The 24,923-nt window shown below is 43.6% G+C and overlaps 1 protein-coding gene across 2 annotated transcripts in view; it reads left to right on the forward strand.

Annotated features, from left to right (window-relative positions):
• Positions 1 to 24,923, forward strand: part of trip11 (thyroid hormone receptor interactor 11) — a 58,245-nt gene that overhangs the window by 27,656 nt on the left and 5,666 nt on the right. For both annotated transcript variants that reach the window (XM_054795432.1, XM_054795433.1), the window contains exons 13-20: positions 1,287 to 1,427; positions 2,152 to 2,345; positions 2,430 to 2,593; positions 2,664 to 2,767; positions 2,847 to 2,946; positions 11,754 to 11,835; positions 13,826 to 13,940; positions 20,368 to 20,490. In XM_054795432.1, coding sequence (XP_054651407.1) covers positions 1,287 to 1,427; positions 2,152 to 2,345; positions 2,430 to 2,593; positions 2,664 to 2,767; positions 2,847 to 2,946; positions 11,754 to 11,835; positions 13,826 to 13,940; positions 20,368 to 20,490 — 1,023 coding nt within the window. The remainder of the gene's footprint in view (positions 1 to 1,286; positions 1,428 to 2,151; positions 2,346 to 2,429; positions 2,594 to 2,663; positions 2,768 to 2,846; positions 2,947 to 11,753; positions 11,836 to 13,825; positions 13,941 to 20,367; positions 20,491 to 24,923) is intronic.

The following is a 24,923-nucleotide window of genomic DNA, read 5'->3' on the forward strand; positions in this document are numbered from 1 at the left end:
TCCATAGCTGTCTCAGGCAGTGCCTGTAGGCCTGCCACGATAACAAATTTAGCTGATGGATAATTGTGCTACAAAATATCAACGATATACGATAATTTTGTCATTTTTTTGATGCCATTTTTCATAGATCATGCACATATGAACCACTCGATGGTACTCAAGTATCGTGTACCCCTGTGAGCTTCAGTCAATCACTTGCTAGACACAGAAGTTCTGAGACCATTTTTTCATTATTTTTATGGCACAAGGTGAGTACATCTTATCAGATGCAATAAACTTTAATTACTCAAGAGATTTTAAATACAAAACATTAAACAAACAAACATAATAAGCAACTAAAAAAATGTTCTCCCAGGCAATTTGTACTGTCTGTCAAACATTTCTAACATTTTCTGAAATGTTGGCTTTTTGAACTTTATTGAGTGGTTGCGAGCAACACTGTCTGTGAGTGCGCACCATTTTATTTGCTTGTGTTTACTTTGCCGACCGAATGCATTAGTAAGCGTTGGCTGCCGGGACGAAGGTATTTTTTTTCTTCCCAGTTGGGAAAAACGAAAAGGATGGTGGTGTTTCAGGTGAGCATATAAATTGATCGTGTTCCCCTGCTTCCTCGTGATTCCTTTCGAACAAATGCGACATATCGGTTCGTCTGTGTTTATGCGCTCACCTTGTTCATTAGGTTTAAAACCGGAATATTCCCACACTGCTGATGCACCGTTCGCCTTAGAAACTACCGCTTCTGTGCCTTGTTAGCATATGCCGTCTCAAGTCTAATTTGGTCCGCCAGTGTCACCGCCTGCATCGGCTACTAGCATCACCGGCTCCACAAAGATGCTGAATGAGAGGACAGAGAGATCACTCTCAGCATTCATTCCACGATAGAATCAATGCGCACAGGCAGATGAAGAGTGAACCCTCTTGTCATCCAGCTTGTGTAGCACAGAAAGACTAGCAGATGAAGCACACACGTACCTGTCAATTTTACGAGCGCTGATAATCGACGTGTTTTTGTTTTGCTTTTAAATCGTTCGGTAAGTCAACATATCCGACAGGCCTAAATGCCTGTAACATAACGTTACCATTTTTTTCTCTTAAATGTACAACTTCATTTTTGTGAATTTGCGACTTCTCAGATTCATTTACATTTATTAACAATTCAACTGAAATAGTCTGTTTATCCTGAGGCCGCCAAAATAATGGAGTTCATTTTTATTTATCATGCGGTTAATTGATTTAATTCTCATGACAGGCCTAATCTGCATTATCTGTTTGTCTGTTGGTTTCAGGGGAAATCAGGAGAGCTCAATCAGCTCCTGAATGAAATCAAGTCCATGCAGGAGAAAGCTGTGGCCTTCCAGCAGGAGAGGGATCAGGTGATGATGGCACTCAAGCAGAAGCAAATGGAGACCACCGCTTTACAGAATGAGGTACCACCTTTATTGTAACTAGAGGTGCATGATATTTTTCCCAAACCAATACCGATAACTCTCTGCTTCTCAAGACTGATATAATACAGATTTTTGCCTGGAGGTAAGAAGGACTCCAACAGATTTGGATTTGTTGTCCTTATCAAATATCATGACATCACTACTATCAGGAGAAACAGTGTATAGAGGAGGAGGAGCCACCTGGCGTGTCCCAGCAAGGTGCACTGTATTCGGGCCACACGCTCCGAGCAGCCGGTTTGACACCACGGATGTCTCTGGCAAACCTTTGGCACTTTTCAAACGCCGCGCCGCTGCCGTTTCAGGTGGCTGATGAGGTTTTTTGTGTGCTTGATGTTTTCTTGCCCTCATGGTGGAGCATTTAGTACAACAAGCACAAGGAATGCCTTCACTATCACTATCACTATCCGGATGGTTTACAAGTGAGCTCAGGGGAAGTTACGACCGATTGTTAACATCACAGGCAGGAAAAAAAAAGGAGCGCTTGATTTGCTCACCCGCACAGTACGTGTAATCTGTCCTCACTGGAGCGTTTTTTAAAATTATTGATTATCTGAGCTATTTTTTTACAGTATGTTCTCGGATTATTGGTATAGCGTCATAATTCCCTCATATCGGCCCAGTAATTATCGTACACCGCTAACCCTTGTAACGCTTGTATATGAGGTCTGGCGTAGATGCAAACGCCGCCTGTGCCTCCACACAGCTGCAGCACACAAGGGATAAAGAACAGCGCCTCAACCTGGAGCTTGAGAGGTTGCGCAATCACCTCCTGGACATTGAGGACTCGTACACGAGAGAAGCCCTCGCCGCAGAAGACCGGGAGACGGAGCTGCGTAGGCGAGCGGCCCTGCTGGAGGAGCGACTGGCCACATCCTCCAATGCGGTGGAGAGTGCCAGGTAAGCGTCAGTTCAGTAAAACATGAAGTGGCATGGATCTTCTCCTTCTCCGCCGCTCCTGATTTATTCTCGCCCACTCTGCAGCCAGCAGGCCAGCATGCAGGTGGAGTCCCTGCAGGAGCAGCTGAGCGGCGTGGTCAAGCAAAGAGACGACGCCCTCATCCAGCTCCGGACCTCCCAGGAGCAGGTCACCCAGTATGCAGTGTCCCTGTCCAACCTGCAGATGGTGTTAGAGCAGTTCCAGCAAGGCAAGCCACCATGAGACGCCGCCACCTGCATCCACAGCAATGACTAACAAGTTCATTGTCTGCCTCTCAGAGGAGAAAGCCATGTACTCGGCAGAGCTGGACAAGCTCAGGAAAGAGAAGGAGGAGTGGAAAAAGAAGGCTGACAAGCTAGAAGACCGAACGTCTGCTCTTCAGGTAGTTCAGCCTCAAATTGGTAGCACCTGAACATGAGTCGCCACATGTCTCATATTAAAGCTTCTCACTCCGCTGCCAGCTGAACCTCGACGAGGCCAACGCCGCTCTCGACTCGGCGTCTCGTCTCACGGATCAGCTGGATCTGAAGGAGGAGCAAGTTGAAGACTTGAAGAAGCAGGGTGAGGTGCTCCCCACCCTTTCTCACAGCTGTTTTTGTTGGGGAGGGGGTTCAGTCCTCTCTGTCACACACCTAAACAGGCCTCTCGTTTAACAGGAACAAAAAGAATACTTTCAGATAAGCCTGTCACGATATTGTCAACATTATTTTGAGGTAAATTTTTCATGAATGTAATGATAATATATGGCATAATAATGTGAGCGCACCCTATCAAAAGCAATGAACTTTAATGTCTCAAGAGTTTGTCATTGTAATGAAAATTAAATGGAGTGTCAGTCCCTTAGCAAAAATTGCACTTTAATAATAATCACAATCAATTACAAGATTTGTGATTTGGAATCAGTGTCACTTTCGTTGCTGGTTGAATATTGACCAAAAGAAACGGCGAAATAACTCGGAAATACTCCGGAGTCGACGTTGGGCGTCAATGCTTTTTTACATGAGGGGGGAGAGTGGTCCACAGCTTTGGGCCGACTACAGAAAAGGCTCGGTCTCCCCTGGTCTTAGGTCTGGTCTTAGGCACCACCAGTTGGAGCTGGCCTTCGGACTTCAATGTGCGCGCTGGAGTATAAATTTGGATGAGGTCTGAGATGTACTGAGGGGCCAGTCCATTCAAAGCCTTAAAAACAAACAATAAAATCTGAAAATCAATTCTAAAATGCGCAGGCAACCAGTGCAGGGAGGCTAAAATTGGGGTAATATGCTCCCTCTTTTTGGTTCCTGTTAAAAGCTGTGCTGCAGAGTTCTGGACTAAGTGGAAGCGAGAGAGTCATTTATGGTTTATTCCAGAGTAAAGCGCACTACAGTAGTCCAGATGTTACAAAATAAAAGCGTGCATGGCTTGTTCAAAATGTTGCAATGATAAAAATGATTTGACTTAGGATAAAAGCCGAAGATGATAAAAACAAGATTTTACAACAGCGTTGATTTGTTTATTAAGTTTAAAATCACAATCCATTATGACGCCAAGGCTGGTGGCTGTGGAACTGACATGGTTTTTCATGGGGCCCAAGTCCAAGAGGGAGTCATTATTATCAAGCACGATAACTTCTGTCTTCCCCTCATTGAGCTTTAAAAAATTTTGAGCCAACCAGACCTTGACGTCACCTAAGCACTCAAGAAGGGATGTCAGGGGGGCATGGTCTTTTCTTGTAATCGGTAAGTAGATCTGGCAGTCATCTGCATAAAAGTGATAGGAAATGCCACGCTTTCTAAAAATTGTACTAAGTGGGCTAAGGTAGAGAGCAAATAGGATGGGGCCCCAGGATTGATCCCAGGGTGACTCCACATTCCATGGGGACAGTTGACGAGGTGGAGTCACCAAGTCCCACAGTGAGGCATCTCCCTGACAGGTAAGACCTGAACCACTCAAGGGCAGTCCCCCTGACACTCACACAGTTTTCCAAGCGAGATAAAAGAATAGTATGGTTCACTGTGTCGAAGGCAGCAGTCAGGTCTAAGAGCACTAAAATGGCTGAACCACCAGTATCAGTTATTAAAAACCTTTAAAAGTGCAGACTCAGTGCTATGAAAGGCCCTGTAACCTGACTGGAAGGTGTCTAAAATCCCATTTTCATCTAAAAAAGGCTGCATCTGTGCAAGAACACTTCTTTCTAAAATCTTTGAGATAAAAGGTAGTTTAGAAATGGGCCGATAATTTGATAAAAGTGAAGGATCCAGACCTGTTTTTTTAAGCAAAGGTTCAACAACAGCCTTTTTTCATGATATCACAAACATAGGGGCCAATAGTTACCCACACCTCCCTAAAAAAGCGAGGGGGAACAGGGTCAGTGGGAGAGGAAGAAGGCTTAAGAAGGAAGGAAGAGGAAGAAGGCTACCAACTACCTTGGTAATGAAGGCCAGCGACACAGGTTCAAACTGATTAAAAACTTTAGAACACTGTGTCACTGTAGACAAATTAATAGAGGGGGGTGATATATTGGCTCGTATAGATGCAACCTTATCATTAAAAAAGTGCAGGAAATGTTGACAAGTGTCAGCTGACGCTTCCAGTGTCGTGGATGGACTGGGGTTTAAAACAGAATCAATAGTTTTAAAAAGAACACGTGGGTTGTTAATGTTGTTTGATATCACATCTGAGAGGTATTTTGTTTTCTCAGCCTTCACTATGTTTTGATAACGCCTCCAACTGGCTTTGAGGGTTTCAAAGGCACTTTGCAAACCATCTTTCTTCCACCTGCGCTTGGCTTTTCGGCATTCACGGTGTGCTTCAAGTGTGACATCATTGAGCCACACTTCCTGTTTGGTTTTAGGGCGCATGGCTTTACGCGGAGCTAGGCTGTCCAGGACATCAGCACAGGTAGACATAAAACAGTTCATTAGCTGCTCAGTGTCAAGAGCAGCGTCTGGAGCCATTGCCGCCCGAGATGCAGTGGCGAACAGAGAGGCAAAGGCAGAGGCCGTGCCAGGCTTGATGAAATGGCCAAAGTGAGCAGGGGCAGGCAGGGTGGCACTGCAGTGCAAATCAAAGTCAAACATGACCGGACTGTGGTCAGAGAACACTGCATCCCCTACAGACATTATCAACAGCCAGTCCATGAGACAATACAAGGTCTAAAGCAGGGATCACCAAGGTTTTTCCTTGTGAGAGCTACTTTTACAAAATGAAAATGACCAAGAGCTGCTCATTTTTGTAACATTTATTTTCAGAGCTTATTTTAAACCCAAACAAAGCCAATATGCTTGTTTTACCAGAACATTAACAACATGCTGGTGTCCACAACTCACTTTTAGTATTTCAGACTGCATTTCTTTCTACTGTTCTTTCATTATTAACTGAAAACCTGAATGAAAAGCAGGCTTGCGGGCACCTCATGTGGTTGTGGGGGGCTACCTGGTGCCCGTGGGCACCACGTTGGTGACCCCTGGTCTAAAGTGTGTCCATAAATTTGTGTAGCCCCTGTAACATTTTGTACTAAATTAAAAGCCTCCACCAACTCTAAAAAGTCTTTCGCCATCGGCGTAAAAGGGCAGCAGACATGAACATTAAAATCACCCACAATTAACAGTCTGTCAAACTTTACCAACATTGCAGCAATAAAGTCATAGAAACCCTGAATAAAATCATTGTTGTGTTTGGGTGGTCTGTAAATGACCGCGCAAAACAGCGGCTTAGTTTGTCGCAGTTCGAAGCAGCTCACCTCAAATGAGTAGAAAGACAACATGGACGATGGCTTATGGTGTAAGGACGTTTTTAAAATAGTAGCGATGCCTCCTCCACGGCCAGTAGTTCTTGGCGTGTTAATGAAGGGACAATCGGGCGGCAACAGCTCAGAGAAGGAAGCGAACTCACTGGCATGAATCCAGGTCTCAGTGAATCCAAAGAATGCACTTTAAAGAGCTTCTGGAGGATAAAAGTCTTATTTGAAACTAAGTTCGCATTCACCAGTGCACACTTCGTTGAAACCTTAAGAGCCGCCGAAGGTGCCCGGTTCAGTGGCTGTAGGTTGCCGGGGTTCACGCCGCCTGAAGCTACAGGAGGGCGGCGAGGGCGCAGCACACAACGCTCGTCATGCCGCCCAACGATGGGAACCAGCCAGGCCCCAACAGAGGTGAGGAAACGCCGAGAGATGAAGCGGCGAAAACAGTCCTCAAAGTCCCTCGGAACATTACGTGGGAACCAAGCTACAGCGATATTGTTATCGTAGCAGCTAGGAAGAGTGGATACTACTGGCTCTCCATTTCGCTACGAAGACCCAAAAAGATGCTCGTTTGCTGTCAGCGTTTTTTACCTCAGGCCTGGAGCACAAGTCTTGTGCTAGAAGATGCAGCCATCCCAATGAGAGAGCGGACATTGGAAGTGTCGTCACTGTTTCTGTGCTGCTGGTGTTGACGGAAATAGCGTTGGCTCCTATGGGCTATGTCAAATCAATGTGTCTCGGAAAAAAATTTAATTTACACACACACGTACTGATTTAAATCAGGGGTGTCCAAACTGTTTTTTATTGAGGGGCAAATACAGAAAAATAAATAAAGAAAAATGAATAAAGGTGGCATTTCTAACTTGCTTATAAGTCAATGACTACATTTACATGCAGCCAATATTCGGGTTTAGGACAATATTCCGATTTCTGAAAAATTTGGAATAACCCGTTTTACATGCGTGATGTGGCAAAAAAAAAACCAAAAAAAAAAACACACGGACAATGTCTCAACAAAAGACATAATGTTCCTATCTTTCACCACACTAGCGAGGGGGCTTGTTTCGCCCTCGCTTCAAAAGTGTGAGGTTTTGCGTGTCGTCATGTTTACAAGTAGTTCCTGTCAAAGACACAAGATTCCTAGAATAGAACATGCGCATAACACAAATTAATGTTCCTTTCGATTGGGATATCCCTATAGGCGTATACACGACCCAATTTTCGGGTTAGAAAAGGAGTAACCCAGTGGTAATATTCGGGTTATTCAAAGGCGTTATTGGTGTTTACATGGCCGTGCGCAACCGTGTTATTGCTAATATTCTGGTTATGATAGGGTTATTTGACTGCATGTAAACGTAGCCATGAATAGATAATAGATATATGCATAAATCTATTACGCTGTCTGTCTAGAAAAAGTGCAGTACTTTTTTAATGATATAATAATTCGTTTTTTACATTTGTTTTTTTTTTCCAAAGGAGAAATATGGAACGATAGACAAATAGAATTGCATAAACTGTATGCATGAAAGTATAATATTCATTCATAACTGATTTTATGAATCCATTTATTTAAACCACATAATAACTTACATTCACCAAACCCAAAGTTTCAAAGAAGCCCAAAATGTAAACAAAGAACTGCTGACATGTGAACTGCCTGATGTGCTGCTCTGATCATTATGGCTCTTGTAGACATGACACTGCACAGATATGAACTTACATGACAGGTGACGTACTGTGACACACTTAAAGAACCAAACCAAAAAAATAACAAAAAACTCTCCAAACCAGAACCAAAAATGTTGTCAGTAGGACTCAGCAATGAATAGCTCCACCGTTCTTGTTCATCACTTCCAAAATGGCTTTGGGCATGCTTGATGCGACCCCGCACCACCTGAAGCTCCGGTGTTCCACTGAATGAAAAAGCACCCCAGATGATGAACCCCCCTCCACTGTGCCGGGTAGAAAACATCTCAGGTGGGATCTCCTTGTCATGCCAGTCACGTTGGAAGCCATCTGGACCGCCAAGGTTACATTTTTTCTCATCAGAGAATAAAACTTTGTTCCACCTTTCAATGTCCCATGTTTGATGCTCCCTGGCAAAGTCCAAACAGTTGGACAGTTGGCAGTTTTGTGGCCTTTTTTGTTCTTTAAAGCCTTTTCCTGCAGATGGCGTCTGATGGTTATTGCGCTGCAGTCGGCACCAGTAAGGACCTTCATGTGGGTGGAAGACCGCCCTGTGTCTTGATGACAGCCAATCGGATCCTCCGGCTCAGCGCAGGTGTGATTTCTTCGGGTCCACCACTTGACTTTTTGTCACTGACACTGACACTTTTTTGTTCCATAATGCTCAGGATCTTTCCAAAAAAGTAGAATGACTGATTTCCTGCTCCCAACCTCAGCAGCCATGGCACGCTGCGAGAGGCCTTCCTTATGCAGCTCCACAATCCCACCACGTTGAAAAAGAGAAAGCTTCTTAGCTTCACCATCAGGAGGGCATGACAGTGGGAATGATGACACTACATCAACATTTGGAGCACATTTGGGCTTTTATAGCCTGTGGCCTTAAACTTTTGATCAGGTGAAAAACAACCTATTTCAGTTATTTTTTTTTGTTGTTTAAATTACAAGTTCCAACTGTTTTTTGTCTCACTCCCCCTTCTTGTTTTGCATATTGTAGCTCTACCTAAAACCTCATTAAGATCCAGATGTGCAAAATGCAAATTCTAGCAATTTTTCCACTGGTCTTAAGACTTTGATCTGGTCTGTAGGTACCTCCCATGACGTGCACCAGAGACTGGGAACTGTTAGCGGTTAGCATGCGGCCATAATACCTTCCGAGGGAGTTTTCACATGTTACTGCTATGACTGTGTACATCCCCCCCTCAGCGGTCGCTGCTGCAGCTATAGAGCAGATCCACACCATCGTCTCTCCTCCTCATCTCCGGTGACTTCAATCATGCTTCCCTGTCCTCTGCTCTTCCCACCTTCACCCAGTATGTCAAATGCCACACTAGAGACAATAAAACTTTGGACCTCCTGTATGCAAACATCAAGGATGCATACACCTCATCCCCCCTCCCCCCGCTGGGTCGTTCTGATCACAACCTCGTCCATCTCGTCACAGACTACACTCCAGTAGTGAATAGACAACCCCCTGTGAAGAGGCCTGTGAAGCAGTGGTCTGAGGAGAGCAGTGCTAGGTTCAGAGACTGCTTCCAGACAACAGACTGGGAAGCGCTCTGTAGTCCCCATGGCAGTGACGTTGACAGCATGACGGACTGCATCACAGACTATATCAACTTCTGTGTGGAGAACACTGTGCCCTCCAAGTTGGTGCGGTGTTTTCCCAACAACAAACCCTGGGTGACCTCTGAGATTAAGGCCCTGCTGAATAAGAAGAAGAGGGTCTTCAACTCGGGGGACAAGGAGGAGCTATGCAGAGTCCAGAGGGAACTCCGGCATGAGATCAGGAAGGGGAAGGACTGCTACAGGTGGAAACTGGAGAAGCGGCTGGAGGAGAATAATGCCAGGGAAGTCTGGAGAGGCCTGCAGACCATCACAGGCCATGGCAAAGGAGTGGGGAGAGACCAAGCCAGTGGGGACAAGATCTGGGCAGATGAACTCAATCTGTTTTTTAACAGATTTGAGTCTGTCCCCCCTCCCTCCCCTACCAACTCACCACTCTTCACCCCCACATCCCCATCCCGGCCATCCTCTACCCCCCTCTCCATAACTGATGATCAGGTGAGGAGTCAACTAAAGAAGATCAAGGCAAGGAAGGCCCCGGGACCGGACGGCATCAGCCCTAAAATCCTCAAGAACTGTGCTGACCAGCTCTGTGGAGTTGTCAGGCACTTGTTCAATCTCAGCCTGAGCCTGGAGAAAGTCCCGGCCCTGTGGAAGACCTCCTGTGTGGTCCCGATACCAAAGACACCGCGTCCGAAGGAGCCTAACCACTTCAGGCCTGTTGCCTTGACCTCTTACCTGATGAAGACCATGGAGAGGATTATCCTGCAGCACCTGCGACCCCTGGTGGGCACTCAGCTGGACCCCCTGCAGTTTGCTGACCGGCCTCGGATCGGAGTGGACGACACAGTGATCTACCTGCTGCACAGATCACTGCTACACCTGGAGGACAGCGGGAGCGCTGTGAGGGTCATGTTTTTTTTTACTTCTCCAGTGCCTTTAACACCATCCAGCCGTCACTACTCAGAGTGAAGATGGAGAGTGTGGGAGTAGACCAACACCTGACTGCATGGGTTATAGACTACCTCACCAACAGACCACAGTATGTGAGGCTTCGTCACTGTGTGTCTGACATGGTACTCTGCAGCACAGGTGCCCCTCAGGGTACGGTGCTCTCCCCTTTCCTCTTCACCCTCTACACCTCGGACTTCACACCCAACTCCACACAGTGTCACATCCAGAAGTTCTCCGATGACACAGCCATTGTGGGTTGTGTTTCAGAGGGGAACGATCTGGAATACAGGACGGTCATCAGGGACTTTGTCAGCTGGAGTGAGCTTAACCAGCTACAACTCAACACCAGCAAGACAAAGGAGATGATCATTAACTTCCAGAGGAAAACTTCTCACTTCACACCGGTGAACATCCAGGGAGCGGACATAGAGTTGGTACACAGCTACAAATTCCTGGGTGTTCACCTTAACAAACTGGACTGGTCCGTCAACACCCACGCCCTCTACAAGAAGGGCCAGAGTTGAGGAGACTGAGGTCCTTTGGTGTGTGCAGGACTCTTTTACGGACCTTTTATGACTCTGTGGTGGCCTCAGCCATCTTCTATGCTGTGGGCTGCTGGAGAGGGGGCAGCACGGACAGGGACCACCTGAACCATGTTGTAGTCACTATGTATTCTTTACTTGCGTATCTTGCTTGCTTCTGTAACAAGTGAGTTTCCCTGCTGTGGGATAAATAAAGTACAAATACAAATACGTGCATTGTTAGCTAGCTCATACTAACTCGTTTTCTCTCATTAGAACGCACAGAAAAGTGAAAGAAATATGTGTTGCACGCTTCACATAAGGATTGTGGATGATGGGCAGAATTTCCAAAAAAGTGCAGTTTTCGTTTAACATTAGGCGGAAGAGGACCCAACTCCCTCAAGTCCAAAGTCACCGTCAGAGTCACTCTTTAGGCAGGACAAGGAATTTATTTAGAGTCTCCAATTAACCTAACATGCATGTTTTTGGAATGTGGGAGGAAACCGGAGTACCCGGAGAAAACCCACACATGCATGCACGCACGAGGAGAACATGCAAATGGCACGCAGCGATGCCCAACGGAGATTCCAACCCAGATGTTCCCGATCTCCTGACTGTGTGGCCAACATTGCTAACCACCGTGCGGCCCGCAAAATGGTCCAGTTTGTTTTTATTTATAGTGCGCTTAATTGACTTATTGATTATTGTCACAGGCTTTCTTTCTGATGTGTTCTAACGTCAGTTCCGAGGCCTCCTGGTGTTGGGTCAAGACATTCTCCCACGCTTGAATGCAACACGCCAGTCTCAATGTCCCGCTTATCACATAACTGCTTGTATGAGGTCACGTGCTTATCTGCCACCTATGGACTATGTCGGCTCACGTCTGTGTGTGTGTGTGTGTGTGTGTGTGTGTGTTTTTGCAGTGGCTGTGCGGCAAGAGATGTTGGAGGAGGCCCAGAAGAAGCTGATGAACCTCCTCAACAGCACCGAAGGAAAGATTGACAAGTAGGTTACACTGCATTCAAACCTACCTCTTCACTGCCACAGTGTCATCACTGGTACACTTTTAAAGGAAAAGTGCACTTTTTTGGGGGGGGGGGAATTTTGCCCATCACCCACAATCCTTTTGTGGGACATGAACACACATTTTTGTCTTTTATGTGTGTTCTTAAGATATAAAACAGACAAAAAGAAACAGCTAAAGCAGTTTTTACACTTGCACGCATTTTGCCACAACAATACGTGTCATCCATTCATTTATTTGTTTATCTATAAGGGTTGTGAACGACAAACCAAACCATATCCAGTTTGACAAGCCAAACGATGGCTGGGAGGGAAAGGCTTCTTGAGACGTCATCTGTACTTCTGTGAAGAATGAGGTGGAGCCAGGGCCGAGCCAGAACAATAGATGCTAACGAGCCAGTATCAGAGTCGTTCATACCCAACTACAGGGAGCTACACTTCCCTTTGATCAGAGGTGTTAATGTGAGGAGAGGATTAGACCACCACTCCTCCCAGTCTTAGTGTAAGCAACCAATAGAAGGAGGGTGTTGGCACACCAATTCCGCCCACTTTTACTGTATTTAAGGCCTAGGCTACCAGCACTTGTTAGTTCGCTGACGAACCTCTTCGGATGAGGAGCTAAACGTCTGACACCTTCTTCACAGAAGTACAGATGACGTTTCAAGAAGCCTTTCCCTCGTTGGACAACTCCTGTACGACTGAGAGCCTACATAGACGCAAACGATAGCTGCCTCCCGTATCCATAAGAATCAGCCATAAAACTTTAGATCGGGGTCGGCAACCCGCAGCTTCCTTGTTGCGGCTCCCTTTGCTGAGCTCGGTGATAAACGCTGTTGAGCACACAGCACTCATACGCAGAATGTCAACTCTGGTGAGCTTTTTTTTTTCATGTTAAAGTTGACTACATTTAGTTTTCATTTTAAAAAAATACCACTGAACCACTGAAAAAGGCGTTGAAATTATTTCAGAGTAGGCAGACACTTATTTGTTGATTTAACATTTGAAAAAGATTATAAACTGACTTTTTTTTTTTTTTTTTACTGGAAGAGGAGGCACAATGGCTCTTTTGATGCTAAAAGTCGCTGACCCCTGCTTTAGATGCCTGGTTTGTAGGAGAGAAGCAGTCAGTTGACGGTGTCTTTTCGCCTGAGCTGCCAGCGAAAGGATTGACTGAAGATGAGAATGGACGTAAATAGTAGCTCACTAGCTAGCTCATCACCGCAAAAGATTTTCAACGCACCAACGGAGAAAAACGAAAGTTTGGAACGTCTTTGGGGTGCAAAGGGCGCAAAATTTGAGTGGCCAGACCATCATTTACTTTGAAATGTTGCACCTTTTGTTACCTACCTGGGGTGTTGGAAACATGATGCTCAGTCTGAAATGTTGCACACTTGCTATTGTTCAGACTAGGCCTGTCACGATAATAGACAAATCGATTAATCGAACGATTTAAACAAATAAGCCGTCTCGTCTCTCTGTGCCACACAGGCTGGATGTCAAGAGGGTTCACTCTGCGTGTGTCTGTGCACATTGGTTCCATAGTGGAATGAACGGAGGGAGTGAACCCTCTGTCCTCTCATTCAGCCTCTTTGTGGACTACACACGACGGCTTCATTGATTGAAAAACGAAACTTTTTCGTGCATGAAGCTTCTACTTGAATTGGTAATTTGGCGGCTATATGCAGTCAGATATTGACCAAGGGGACCAAATGGGTGGCCGCTGGCTGCGTTCGACAGGTGACTGCTATACACAGGGTCTATAACATGTAAATTTGCTGCGGGGGATTTTTCAGTGGCTGCTATAGGCAGGTGGCCGTTCTATAAAGGTGGCCGCAAAGACAGGTTTGACTGTATGTATAAAACCATGCACTGCTCCCATCTTAAATCACTGTTAAAAACATGAATAAGTTAGTGGTTCGTATTCCTCATGATGTACAAAATTAAGAGTGACTTTTTTGTTGTTCTTCTGCAGGGTCCTGATGCGTAACCTCTTCTTGGGCTACTTCCACACGCCGAAAACCAAGCGCGTGGATGTGCTGAGGCTGATGGGCAGCGTCCTCGGGCTGAGCAGAGAGGACGTGGAGAAGGTCAGCAGTTATGCCTCAGTGGAAAAAGTCAAATTGAATGACATCGTTGTTTTTTTAAGCCCCTCCCCTGCCCGCTTTGGGCAAATAACGCCGCTTCTGTTGCTAATAAGTGTCGCTAATAAACGTGTAAGCATGGCATCAGCGTGTTCCATCAAGTGGTCGTTTCACTCGTGTTCCATAATTACCACAACGTATATGACCATATGTACAATATATATGTGCATGGCTCAGATCAAGGGTACCCAAGTGTTAGATTTTGTCTAAAATTTCAAACTCATGGATAGACCTTGGTAATATTATCAACACAAACTTCAAACATTGCAAAACACACACCCAACATACCAGAGCTGGAGACATCTTCCATTTCCCATAGCAACCCTCCCAAGTTCACTCTTTCTTCAATGTAAAGTACATAACTCGGTGTCCACTTTATGCTGTTATCATAGATTTGACTTTTGTTAGAAAAGTAACATATTTGAGAGAGTATCATAAAGTAAATAAAAACAAGTGACAAATCTAGGTCTTGAGTTAAAGCTCTGAAAATATGGCAAAGAAAAGTTGACCTTCAGTCCTTACCATGCCATTGTTGTATCACTACAAAGACTACAAATCCCATCAGCCGTTCTTAAGACTGTAATGACATCAACTTTGACCCATCAACTCCACAATACAAGCTAATCATTGCAGCTCTGTGGCAACAAGAGCCAGGATTCAGTGAAATGCACTGAGTGAGTGGTTCTTGAATTATCATACTAAAGACCTAAAATTATAAGGCCATCTTTGACCTCCCATGAGGGACACGCCGATCGCTTCCGGGTTAAATACGGAGCAATTTATCAATGAACACGCTAGAATTTATTTGGTTCGGATAAATGTCAACGACATATAATATGACGGATAAAAGTAAGTAAAATCCGACTAGTAATGATGAATAATTTGGCCCACTTCGCTTGTTTTTTTCGCTGCTTCGTGCACACGACACGAACGGCTACCTACGAGAGGTAAAAACAACGCTGCTCGATAAACACAAAATTTGTAACTCACCCGACGAAAAAATCATTTCAAAGTGCATAAAGATCTTCTCCAATATATATAAAAATGAAAACATCTTACCTTAGACTTGACAATGGTTGTTAAACCACCGATTGCTCGTCGAATGGAAAGATGCTGCCGAGGTCGTGACTGAAATTACGCTAACACAAAATGGCGGACTCGGCGAAACATTCCCCTGCTGAACGCGTATTTGGCAAATAACCGGCGGAAGGACACGAGTTTTGTTTGGCCCAAGAACGCACTTTTTATTTTCTAATAATAAGACAGGTTTGACTGTGTGTGTATATGTGTGTGTATATATATATATATATATATATATATATATATATATATATATATATATATATATATATATATATATATACACACACACACACACACACACACACACAGTCAAACTTGTCTATAGCGGCCACTAGAGGGAGTCTGCCAAAGTGGCCGCTATAGACAGGTTGGCGTCCAGTTTGAATGTTGACCAGTAGAGGGGGGGAAAAAAAGGGAAAAAATAATAATAATAATAATGTTGACCAGTCGAGGGCACTGCGGATAAAAGTTGTACAGCACTACTAGGCTTATTATCATCCCCCAGGACACCATCCGTAGTCTCATTAGGAGCATGCCCCGACGTTGTCAGGCATGCGTACAAGCACGTGGGGGTCAATATCTGACTGCATATAGCGGCCAAATTACCAACTCAAGTAGAAGCTTCATGCACGAAAAAGTTTAGTTTTTAAATCAATGAAGCCGTCGTGTGTAGACTTTAATTACCGAGTCCTAGCTCAGTCACAATCATTCACAAGATCCACACAAACTGTCAGTTGTTGCACATAAAAAAGCCGTCTTCTTTTGAGCTTGCTATTTCCTGGTCAAACATGTAACTTTAAGAGCATTTGCACCAAAACATTACCGCAAAGTAGGCTGGGAACAGGACGTGCTCCCAGCGACGCTACAATAAAAAAAACATACGCTAGCATGCATGCAGCAGCGGGAGGAAAACTGAGTTTGTTTGTACTTAATTAATTAAGTATTTTAGAATGTACTCACGTTATTTTTCATCAATCCTCATCCACAAATCCATCAAAGTCCTCATCTTCTGTATTCGACACAAAAAAAGCCGTCTTCTTTTCCGTTCGCTACTAGTCTGTTAACTTGTCAGTGTTATTCAGCTCCGAAGCAAAGAAGGAAACTTCTCCTGTTGCTTCTGCCAACTTTATTTATTGAACGCGGCCACCAGACAGCAGCTCAGAACACACACACATCTCTCAGCATCGTCTCTCCTTCCTGCTTGCCCACAAGGCAAAGGTTAAACAAGCCCCACTACATAGCTGTCCAGCCAATGCCTGTGAGAAATGACACCGTTTATTTCCTGGTGTGCACTGGTCAATACTGTAATGCCGCTTGTTGTGGGGAAGGAGAGACTCACGTCTCCAAACTCACAGCTAGCACTGAGCCTAGCTCAGGGACGCCCACCGTCACTTCTCGTCACTTCCTGATGAACTAAAGACTCTAATGACACTCTGCCGTATAAAAAGTAAAATATGAAAAACAAGCGTAAGACATGACTAGCACAGCTTTGTTCTGTGGGTAGTGGATATATTCTATCAGTTATTATTAAGCCTCTAGCTTCCTTTCAGTAAGTACTGTTTGACTCATATGCATGTTAATCCATGATAATAACAAGCCTAGTAGTGCTGTACAGCTTTTATCCGCAGTGCCCTCTACTGGTCAACATTATTATTATTTTCCCTTTTTTTTCTTTTTTTCCTCTCTACTGGTCAACATTCAAACTGGACGCCAACCTGTCTATAGAGGCTACCTGTCTATAGCGGCCACTTTTGCAGACTCTCTCTAGTGGCTGCTATAGAAGTTTGACATATATATATATGTATATATGTATGTATATATGTATGTACAGTATGTACAGTATATATATGTATGTATATATGTATGTATATATGTATGTATGTATGTATATATGTATGTATATATGTATATATGTATGTATATATGTATATACTGTATGTATGTATATATGTATATACTGTATGTATGTATATATGTATATACTGTATGTATATATATATGTATATACTGTATGTATATATATGTATATACTGTATGTATATATATATGTATATATACTGTATGTATATATATATGTATATATATGCATATGTGTATATATATATGTATATATATGCATATGTGTATATATATACATATGCATATGTGTATATATATACATATGCATATGTATATATATATATATATATACATATGCATATGTATATATATATATACATATGCATATGTATATGTATATATATATATGCATATGTATATGTATATACATATGTATATGTACATATATATACATATGTATATGTATATATACGTATATATATATATACGTATATATGTGTATATATATATACTGTACATGTATATGTATATATATGTATATACTGTACATATATACATATACACATACAAAGTGTGTGTGTATATATATATATATACATATACACAGTGTGTTTGTTTTCTTTCCGCCCCCCACCAATCTTCCAAGTGGCACTGTCGTGGGAAACAGCCCAGTCAGACTGTTTGTGAGTGCCCCACCCAAACATGAGCTTTGTGTGCGCGCTGTCAAAGCGAGCTCTGGCTTCCACAAATCACACTGCCAGACAGCACACGTTCCCAAACCCTTTTATTTGCTCCCCGTTGGCCTTTTCTTATCCTGAAGGTCTGCCAGGAGCCGCGAGGAACAGGTCCAGCTCTCCTAAAGGGAAAGAGACGACGCAGAGCAAGGCAGCAAATTAGATTACGACGCCTCTGAACGCCAAGGACATTTTTATTGCGTTGCACTTTTGTTATCATCTGTCCCTTGCCTCCTGTGTTTTTTGTGTTCCTCTCTGCTGGTGTTTACATCAGTGTCCCTTAGCAGCCCTTGTAGGGGGTGGGGGTGCGGGGCAGAGCGCTCTCTAAGTGCATCCAGCTGTGAGTGAATGATGCTGGTGATTAGGGAGGATGACAGCGCGGTAAGGCCACTTCCTCCCAGAACGTGTCGAGTCAGCAAAGTGTCCCACAGCTTCCGCCTGTTACTTCTCCCAACTCCAATTATATGTGCGTTTGGGAGGGGGAAGGGGACCCATTTAGTCGGGGGTGTTTTTCCAGCAAGAGCCTCATCGTGAAAAATGAAAGGATGCAAGGCCATTTACGTTTCAAGGAAAAGCTACATCTCAGCCAAATATTTCAACTTTTCCCTGAAATAATCTGTGGACGCTTTCTACTCATGATAATACACTCCTGATCTAAATCTTAAAACCAGTTGAAAAATGGCTAGAATTTGCATTTTGCACATTTGGATCTTAATGAGGTTTTAAGTAGAGCTACAATATGCAAAACAAGAAGGGGTGGGAGTGAGACAACAAGCATTTTGAAAAAGTCATTTTTTGAAAACAACAACACTTTTCCCAACCTAATTTTCCCCAAATTATTTTTTTTGTTTTTTTTACATGTTCTATCTTTACTATTTCAACCCTATGCTACTTAGATGACATATTTTTTTTCCTCAGAATATTATGAGTTTATTCTTGTAAAATTTTTTCTCGTTAGAATGCAACATTTTTCTCTAAATATTTTGACTCGCGTACAGATGTTTTTTTTCCATTTCTGCTTTTTTTTTTATCTTCCAGCTTTCAACTTTTGTGCTGTAAATTTCTGTCTTACTTTGCAATGCCGCCCTGAAGATTCAATGACGGCCAAAATGGTAATCTTCCCACTTTGCAATGCCGTGAATAGATTCTAAAATAGCCAAAACACCTGAATAAAACATCTAAAATATCACTTAATTGCAGACTAATTAGAGATTAGAAGCCCACTCAAAAAGAAAGGAGCGATGGTATTGTTAGTATACGACGATCTTCGCACCTCCTCCGCACTCAATTGTTCACGTACACACCCATTCATGACTGCTTCACGCGTATCCTGTACATACAGGTATATCCTTGGGCTCGTTCACTAAAACTTTTATTTCTTGCTTTTAAAATCATGTTTAAAAAAAATCAAAGATGGAAATTTGTGACGTTCTGCAGGACAGGAGCGAGCGTCTCCTGTCCTGCGCTCTTATTTGGCGGGCTGTGCCTTCTCCGGGGAGGAAGAGGCAGTCGCTTCATGCCTGGTGGCCGCGCAGCTGCGGTCAATTAACATTTGTGGCGGATAAAAGGCCAGCGCCGCTGGTTCATTGTTGTTATTGATATTACTAGTTTCCTAGTTTCAAAATGGCCACCAACCTGTCTATAGCGACCACCTGTCTATAGCGGCCACTTTTGCCGTTTCCCTTCAGTGGCCGCTATAGACAGGTTTGACTGTATTATGACATTATACCCATTATATTTAGACTTTATTCCCATAAAATTTTATAACGCTTCCTCAACCTAATTTTCCAAAAATTACAACTTAATTATGTTTTGTTTCAACCCTTTGCTACTGAAATGACGTTATTTTTTGTCCTCATATTAAGACTTTATTATTTTGACTTGATTCTTGTAGAATTACAGATGTGTTTTCCATTTTAGCTTTTTTTTTAAATTTTGTGTTGTAAATTTTTGTCTATGAAAATGTTATTTGAGGACTTTTTTTTCCTTTTTTTTAAATACATATAAATATTCTTTAAACATATAAATTACGGCCTCTTTTTTTTTAATTTTCCAACTATTTCATCTTATGTCATGTCAATTTTCTTTGCGTAATATTATGACTTTATTCCCGTAATATAACTTCTTCCCCAAGCTGCTTTTCCAAAAATGACAATTTTATTTTGTTTTGCTTGTTTGTCATAATATTACATCTTTTAAAAAAATGTTTTTCTTTAATACAGTATATCAACTTTATGCTACTGAAATAATGTTATTATTCTCTGTAATATTGTGGTATTCTTGTAAATGTACGCCTTTTTTCTTTTAAATTTTCCAACTATTTCAACTAACGTCTTTTTTTGTAACTTTTTCCCCAACCTACTTTTCCAAAAATGTTGTTATTGTGTTTTGCATGCTTCTCAAAATATTGTCTTTGTCTTACTGTCTTACTTACTGAAACATTTTTTTCTGATGTTACGTAATTTTTGTAAAATTTAAACTTTTTTCTCTTTTTTTTTTTTTTTTTTTTACTTTATTCTTATAAAATTACCGCAGTTTGTCTGTTTTTTTTTTTTATTTTCTTGTTAATTTAGATTTTTAGAATGTGCCACGGGACGGATAAACAGCATAAAGGCCGCCAATGGTCCTCGGGCCGCACTGTGGACACCCCTTGCATTCAGTCTTCATCACTTGTAAAGTGAGAGTCAAAGCTTCCCTTTCCGTCTTTGCTGGCTCAGATGCTGGAGGAGGAGGCGGCTCGCGGCGTGAGCGGCTGGGTGTCGAGCTGGTTGGGAGGCCGAGGAGCCCAGAGTGTCCCCAACACACCGCAGAGGCCCACCAGCGGCCACAGCTTCAACTCGGTAAGAAAGGCTAATGACGTCAGGCTTTTCTCCCCTCAGGCCCATCTGGTAGCAGCCAACAAAGCTCCATGTTGGAAAACACATGACTGAGGTCTGTAATGAAACACACAAGTCTCGAATTTCATAAAGCCATCATTAACTATACCTGAACGATACAGTAGATGCTTACTTGTTGGTGCATGAAATAGCACCCTTACTGTATAGTCACTTTTACACTCCTATTACCCAATATAATAGACAAAATAAGAGAAAATAAGATGTAAAAAATCTGTTTACAACCTTCGAAATGAACGCTTTCACATGATTGGAGCTCTCTAGGCATGAGATAACACCCCTATAGTCACCTTTACACTCCTATTACCCAATATAGTCGACATAATAAGAGAACATAAGACATATAAGACATAGAAAACCTGTTTTCCACCTTTTAAATATACACTAAGTACCCAACTTACGAACATCCGACTTGCGAACACTCGTAGATACGAACTCAAGCCGACTGGTCAATTTTTTAATGATTTTTTTCGAAAATTGCCATATTTTGTCATTTTAATTTTTTCAAAATACAAAGGCACTATTTTTGTATTGCGTGCCATTCCGCTGCTACGAATGGTGGGTAGCAGCATCCCTCTCGCGCGATCTTTCTCAGTTCGTCGCTGCACTTGTCGCTGAGAACATCTCGGAGCACGCCGTTTGAACCCCATTCGATACTTCACAGAGACGTTTGTTATCCGTTATCATGGCTGATAAATGGAGTGCAAGTGCTAGTAGTAGTGGCAAGAAACGTCAAGCAATTTCTATGGAAACGAAGGTGGCCATCATCAGGAAGTTGGACGGTGGCGAGGAAATGGCTTATGTAGCGCGTGCTTGTGGAGTGAATCGAATGCTCGACCACTACCACCAACGACGTATGCTCGACCACTCCTCTTCAAAAGGTAAATAACATTTATCATTACGTATTATTATATCATTTTTATTATTGTTTTTTTTTCATTAATTATGCTTGTTTAATATTACTACTGCATCCAAACTCATATTTACATACATACACATATACTGTATATGTATACACGTACATGTAGTACCTATATCATTGCTAATATTAATTTTGTTTCGACTTAAGAACGGTTGTCTGGAAACCAATTGTGTTTGTTAGTTGGGGACTTAGTGTACTTTTTAACATGATTAGAGCCCTGTAGACTTAAAATAACACCCCATAGTCACCTTTACAGTCCTATTACCTAATATAGTGGACATAAGAGAAAATAAAACATAAATATGACTTCTGCTTGTGTGTCTTGCTGTAAATGTGTTCTGGTGCAAGGGGAGCTGAGAGGGGGCGGACAAGAATTGAGCTTGGGGGTTCAGGGTTGGCGCCTGTTGTGAGATCATTCAAACCTGCAATGTTCTGTAACGTCTCTTTTCTTTAATATTTCACCTTTATGCTACCAAAATTACATTATTTTTCCTGAAAACATTACGTCTTCATTCTCGTAAAATTGCGAAGATTCTTCTCGTTGGAATATGACTGTCTTCTCTTAATAATTGGATTTTATTCTGGTAAAGTTTCTGCTAATTGTTTGTTTTATTTCTGCCCTTGCTTTTAAAAAAAATAAAAAATCTGTTCTCGTAAATTTTCTTGTTGTAGTATTTTGGCTTTATTCCCATATATATTATAACTTTTACCCCAACTTAATTTTCCAAAAAATACAACTTTATTCTGAGATTTTTTATTTTTCTTTGCATATAATATTACAGCTTAAAGAAAAAACTCTTATTTTGTATTTCCACTTCCTGCGACTAAAATGACATTATTTTTTCTCATAAAATTACAAGTTTATTCTCGTAAAATCGCAACCTTTTTTCCAGATCGATTATGACCATTTTGTCTTACTATTCCGACTTTATTCTCGTAGCATGTATACTGTTTTTTTGCATTTCTGAGTTTTTTTTTATTATTATAATTTCTAACTATTTCAATTTTTTTTCTGTGACTATTTGGACTTTATTCCCATAATATTATAACCTTTAATTTGTTTCCCATAATATTGTGGTCATTTAATTATTTTATTTTTAATAAAATAATAATAATAATAATATTTCAACTCTATGCTTCTATAATGACACTATTTTTCCATTCCATTCCATTCCATTTTCCTGCACTTATCCGGGTCCAGGTCGCGGGGGCAGCAGTCTTAGTAGGGAAGCCCAGACTTCCCGGTCCCCGAGCGACCGCATTACTGCAGACGCTGCGCCGATCCGCCTATCGACCTCACGCTCCAACCTTGCCTCACTCGTGAACAAGACCCCGAGATACTTGAACTCCTCCACCTGGGGCAGGACCTCATTTCCAACCCGGTGGGAGCAATCCACCCTTCTCCCACTGAGAACCATGTCCTCAGATTTGGAGGTCTCATCCCAGAAGCTTCACACTCAGATGCAAACCGTACCAGTAAACGCTGCAGGTCACAGCCCAATGAGGCCATTCGGACCACATCGTCTGCAAATAGCAGAGATGAGATCCTAAGGCCCCCGAACTGGACACCCTCGACACCTTGGCTGCGCCTAGAAAATCTGTCAATGAAAATTATGAACAGAATCGGTGACAAAGGGCAGCCTTGGCGGAGGCCAGCATTCACCGGAAACAGGCTTGACTTACTGCTAGCAATACGAACCAGGCTCCTGCTCCGGTTGTACAAGGACTGAATGGCACGTAGTAGCGCGCCACCAATTCCATACTCCCAGAGCACCCCCCACATGACACCGCGAGGGACACGGTCGAATGCCTTTTCCAGGTCCACAAAGCACATGTAGACCGGTTGGGCAAACTCCCAAGTACCCTCTCGTACCCTTGCAAGGGTGTAGAACTGGTCCAGTGTTGCGCGACCAGGACGAAAACCACATTGCACCTCCTGTCGCCGAGGTTCGATTAAGGGTCGTACCCTTCTCTCCAGCACTCTGGAATAGACTTTCCCAAGGAGGCTGAGGAGTGTGATCCCCCTACTGTATAGTTGGAACACACCCTCCGGTCACCCTTCTTGAAAAGGGGGACAACCACCCCAGTCTGCCAATCCAGAGGTACTGTTCCCGACTTCCACGTAAGGTTGAAGAAACGTGTCAGCCAAGACAGTGCCTCAACAACCAGAGCCTTGAGGAATTCAGGGCGAAACTCATCCACATCCAGCTTTGTCACTGGGGAGTGTTTTGACTACCCCAGATACCTCAGCCACGGTGATGGAACTGTCCGTGTTCGTGTCCTCAGCCTCTGCTTCCTCCATGGAAGGTATGTCAGTGGGCTTGAGAAGGGCCTCAAAGTATTCCAACGATATCTTCAGTCGAGGTCAGCAGGCCTCCGTCCCCACTGTAAACAGTTTGGACCGGGCACTGCTTACCCTCGCTGAGGGGCCGGACGGTTTCCCAGAACCTCTTCGAGGTCGACCGAAAGCTGACCACCGCCGAAGCCGCGTGCCGCTTGGCCTGCCGGTACCAATCAGCTGCTTCAGGAGTCCCACAAGCCATCCATGCTCGATAGGACTCCTTCTTCAGCTTGACGGCAGCCCTGACCTCTGGTGTCCACCATCGGGTTCAGGGCTTGCCGCCACGACTGGCACCGACCACCTTGTGGCCGCAGCTCCGATCGGCTGCCTCAGCAATGGAGGCACGGAATAGAGCCCATTCTGACTCAATATCCTCGTCCTCCCCCGGGATGCAGGCGAAGCTCTGCCGAAGGTGAGAGCTGAAGACTCGAGGAACAGGAGACTCTGCCAAACGTTCCCAGCACACCCTCACTACACGTTTGGGTCTCCCGGGTCTGTCCGGCATCCTCCCCCGCCATCTAATTCAACTCATGCGGATGCAGGTCTGATGCTACGACTACAAAGTCGATCATAAAGCTGCGATCTAGGGTGTCCTGGTGCCATGTGCACTGATGGACATCCTTATGTTCGAACATGGTGTTTGTGATAGACAAACTGTGGTTCGCACAGAAGTCCAACAATATCACACCGCCCGGGTTCAGATCAGGAGGCCATTCCTCCCAATCACGCCCCTCCAGGTCACACTGTCATTGCCCACATGGGCGTTGAAGTCTCCCAGCAAAACGACGGAGTCACCAGTTGGGGTGCTCTCCTGCAACCCTCTGATGGACTCCAGGAAGGCTGGGTACTCTGAACTGTCGTTTGGCGCGTATGCACAAACGACAGTCAGGACCCTTTCCCCAACCCGAAGGCGTAGGGAAATGGCCCTCTCATTAACTGGGGATGACTCCAACACAGAGGCACCGAGCCGGGGGGCTATTAATAAGCCCACACCAGCTTGCCGCCTCTCCCCAGCAGCAACTCCAGAGTAGAACAAGGTCCAGCCCCTCTCGAGGAGTTTGGATCCAGAACCCAAACTGTGGGTCGAGGTGAGTCCGACTATATCTAGTCGGAATG

This window comes from Dunckerocampus dactyliophorus, chromosome 13, assembly GCF_027744805.1.
Source record: "Dunckerocampus dactyliophorus isolate RoL2022-P2 chromosome 13, RoL_Ddac_1.1, whole genome shotgun sequence".
Classification (NCBI taxonomy): Eukaryota; Metazoa; Chordata; class Actinopteri; order Syngnathiformes; family Syngnathidae; genus Dunckerocampus; species Dunckerocampus dactyliophorus.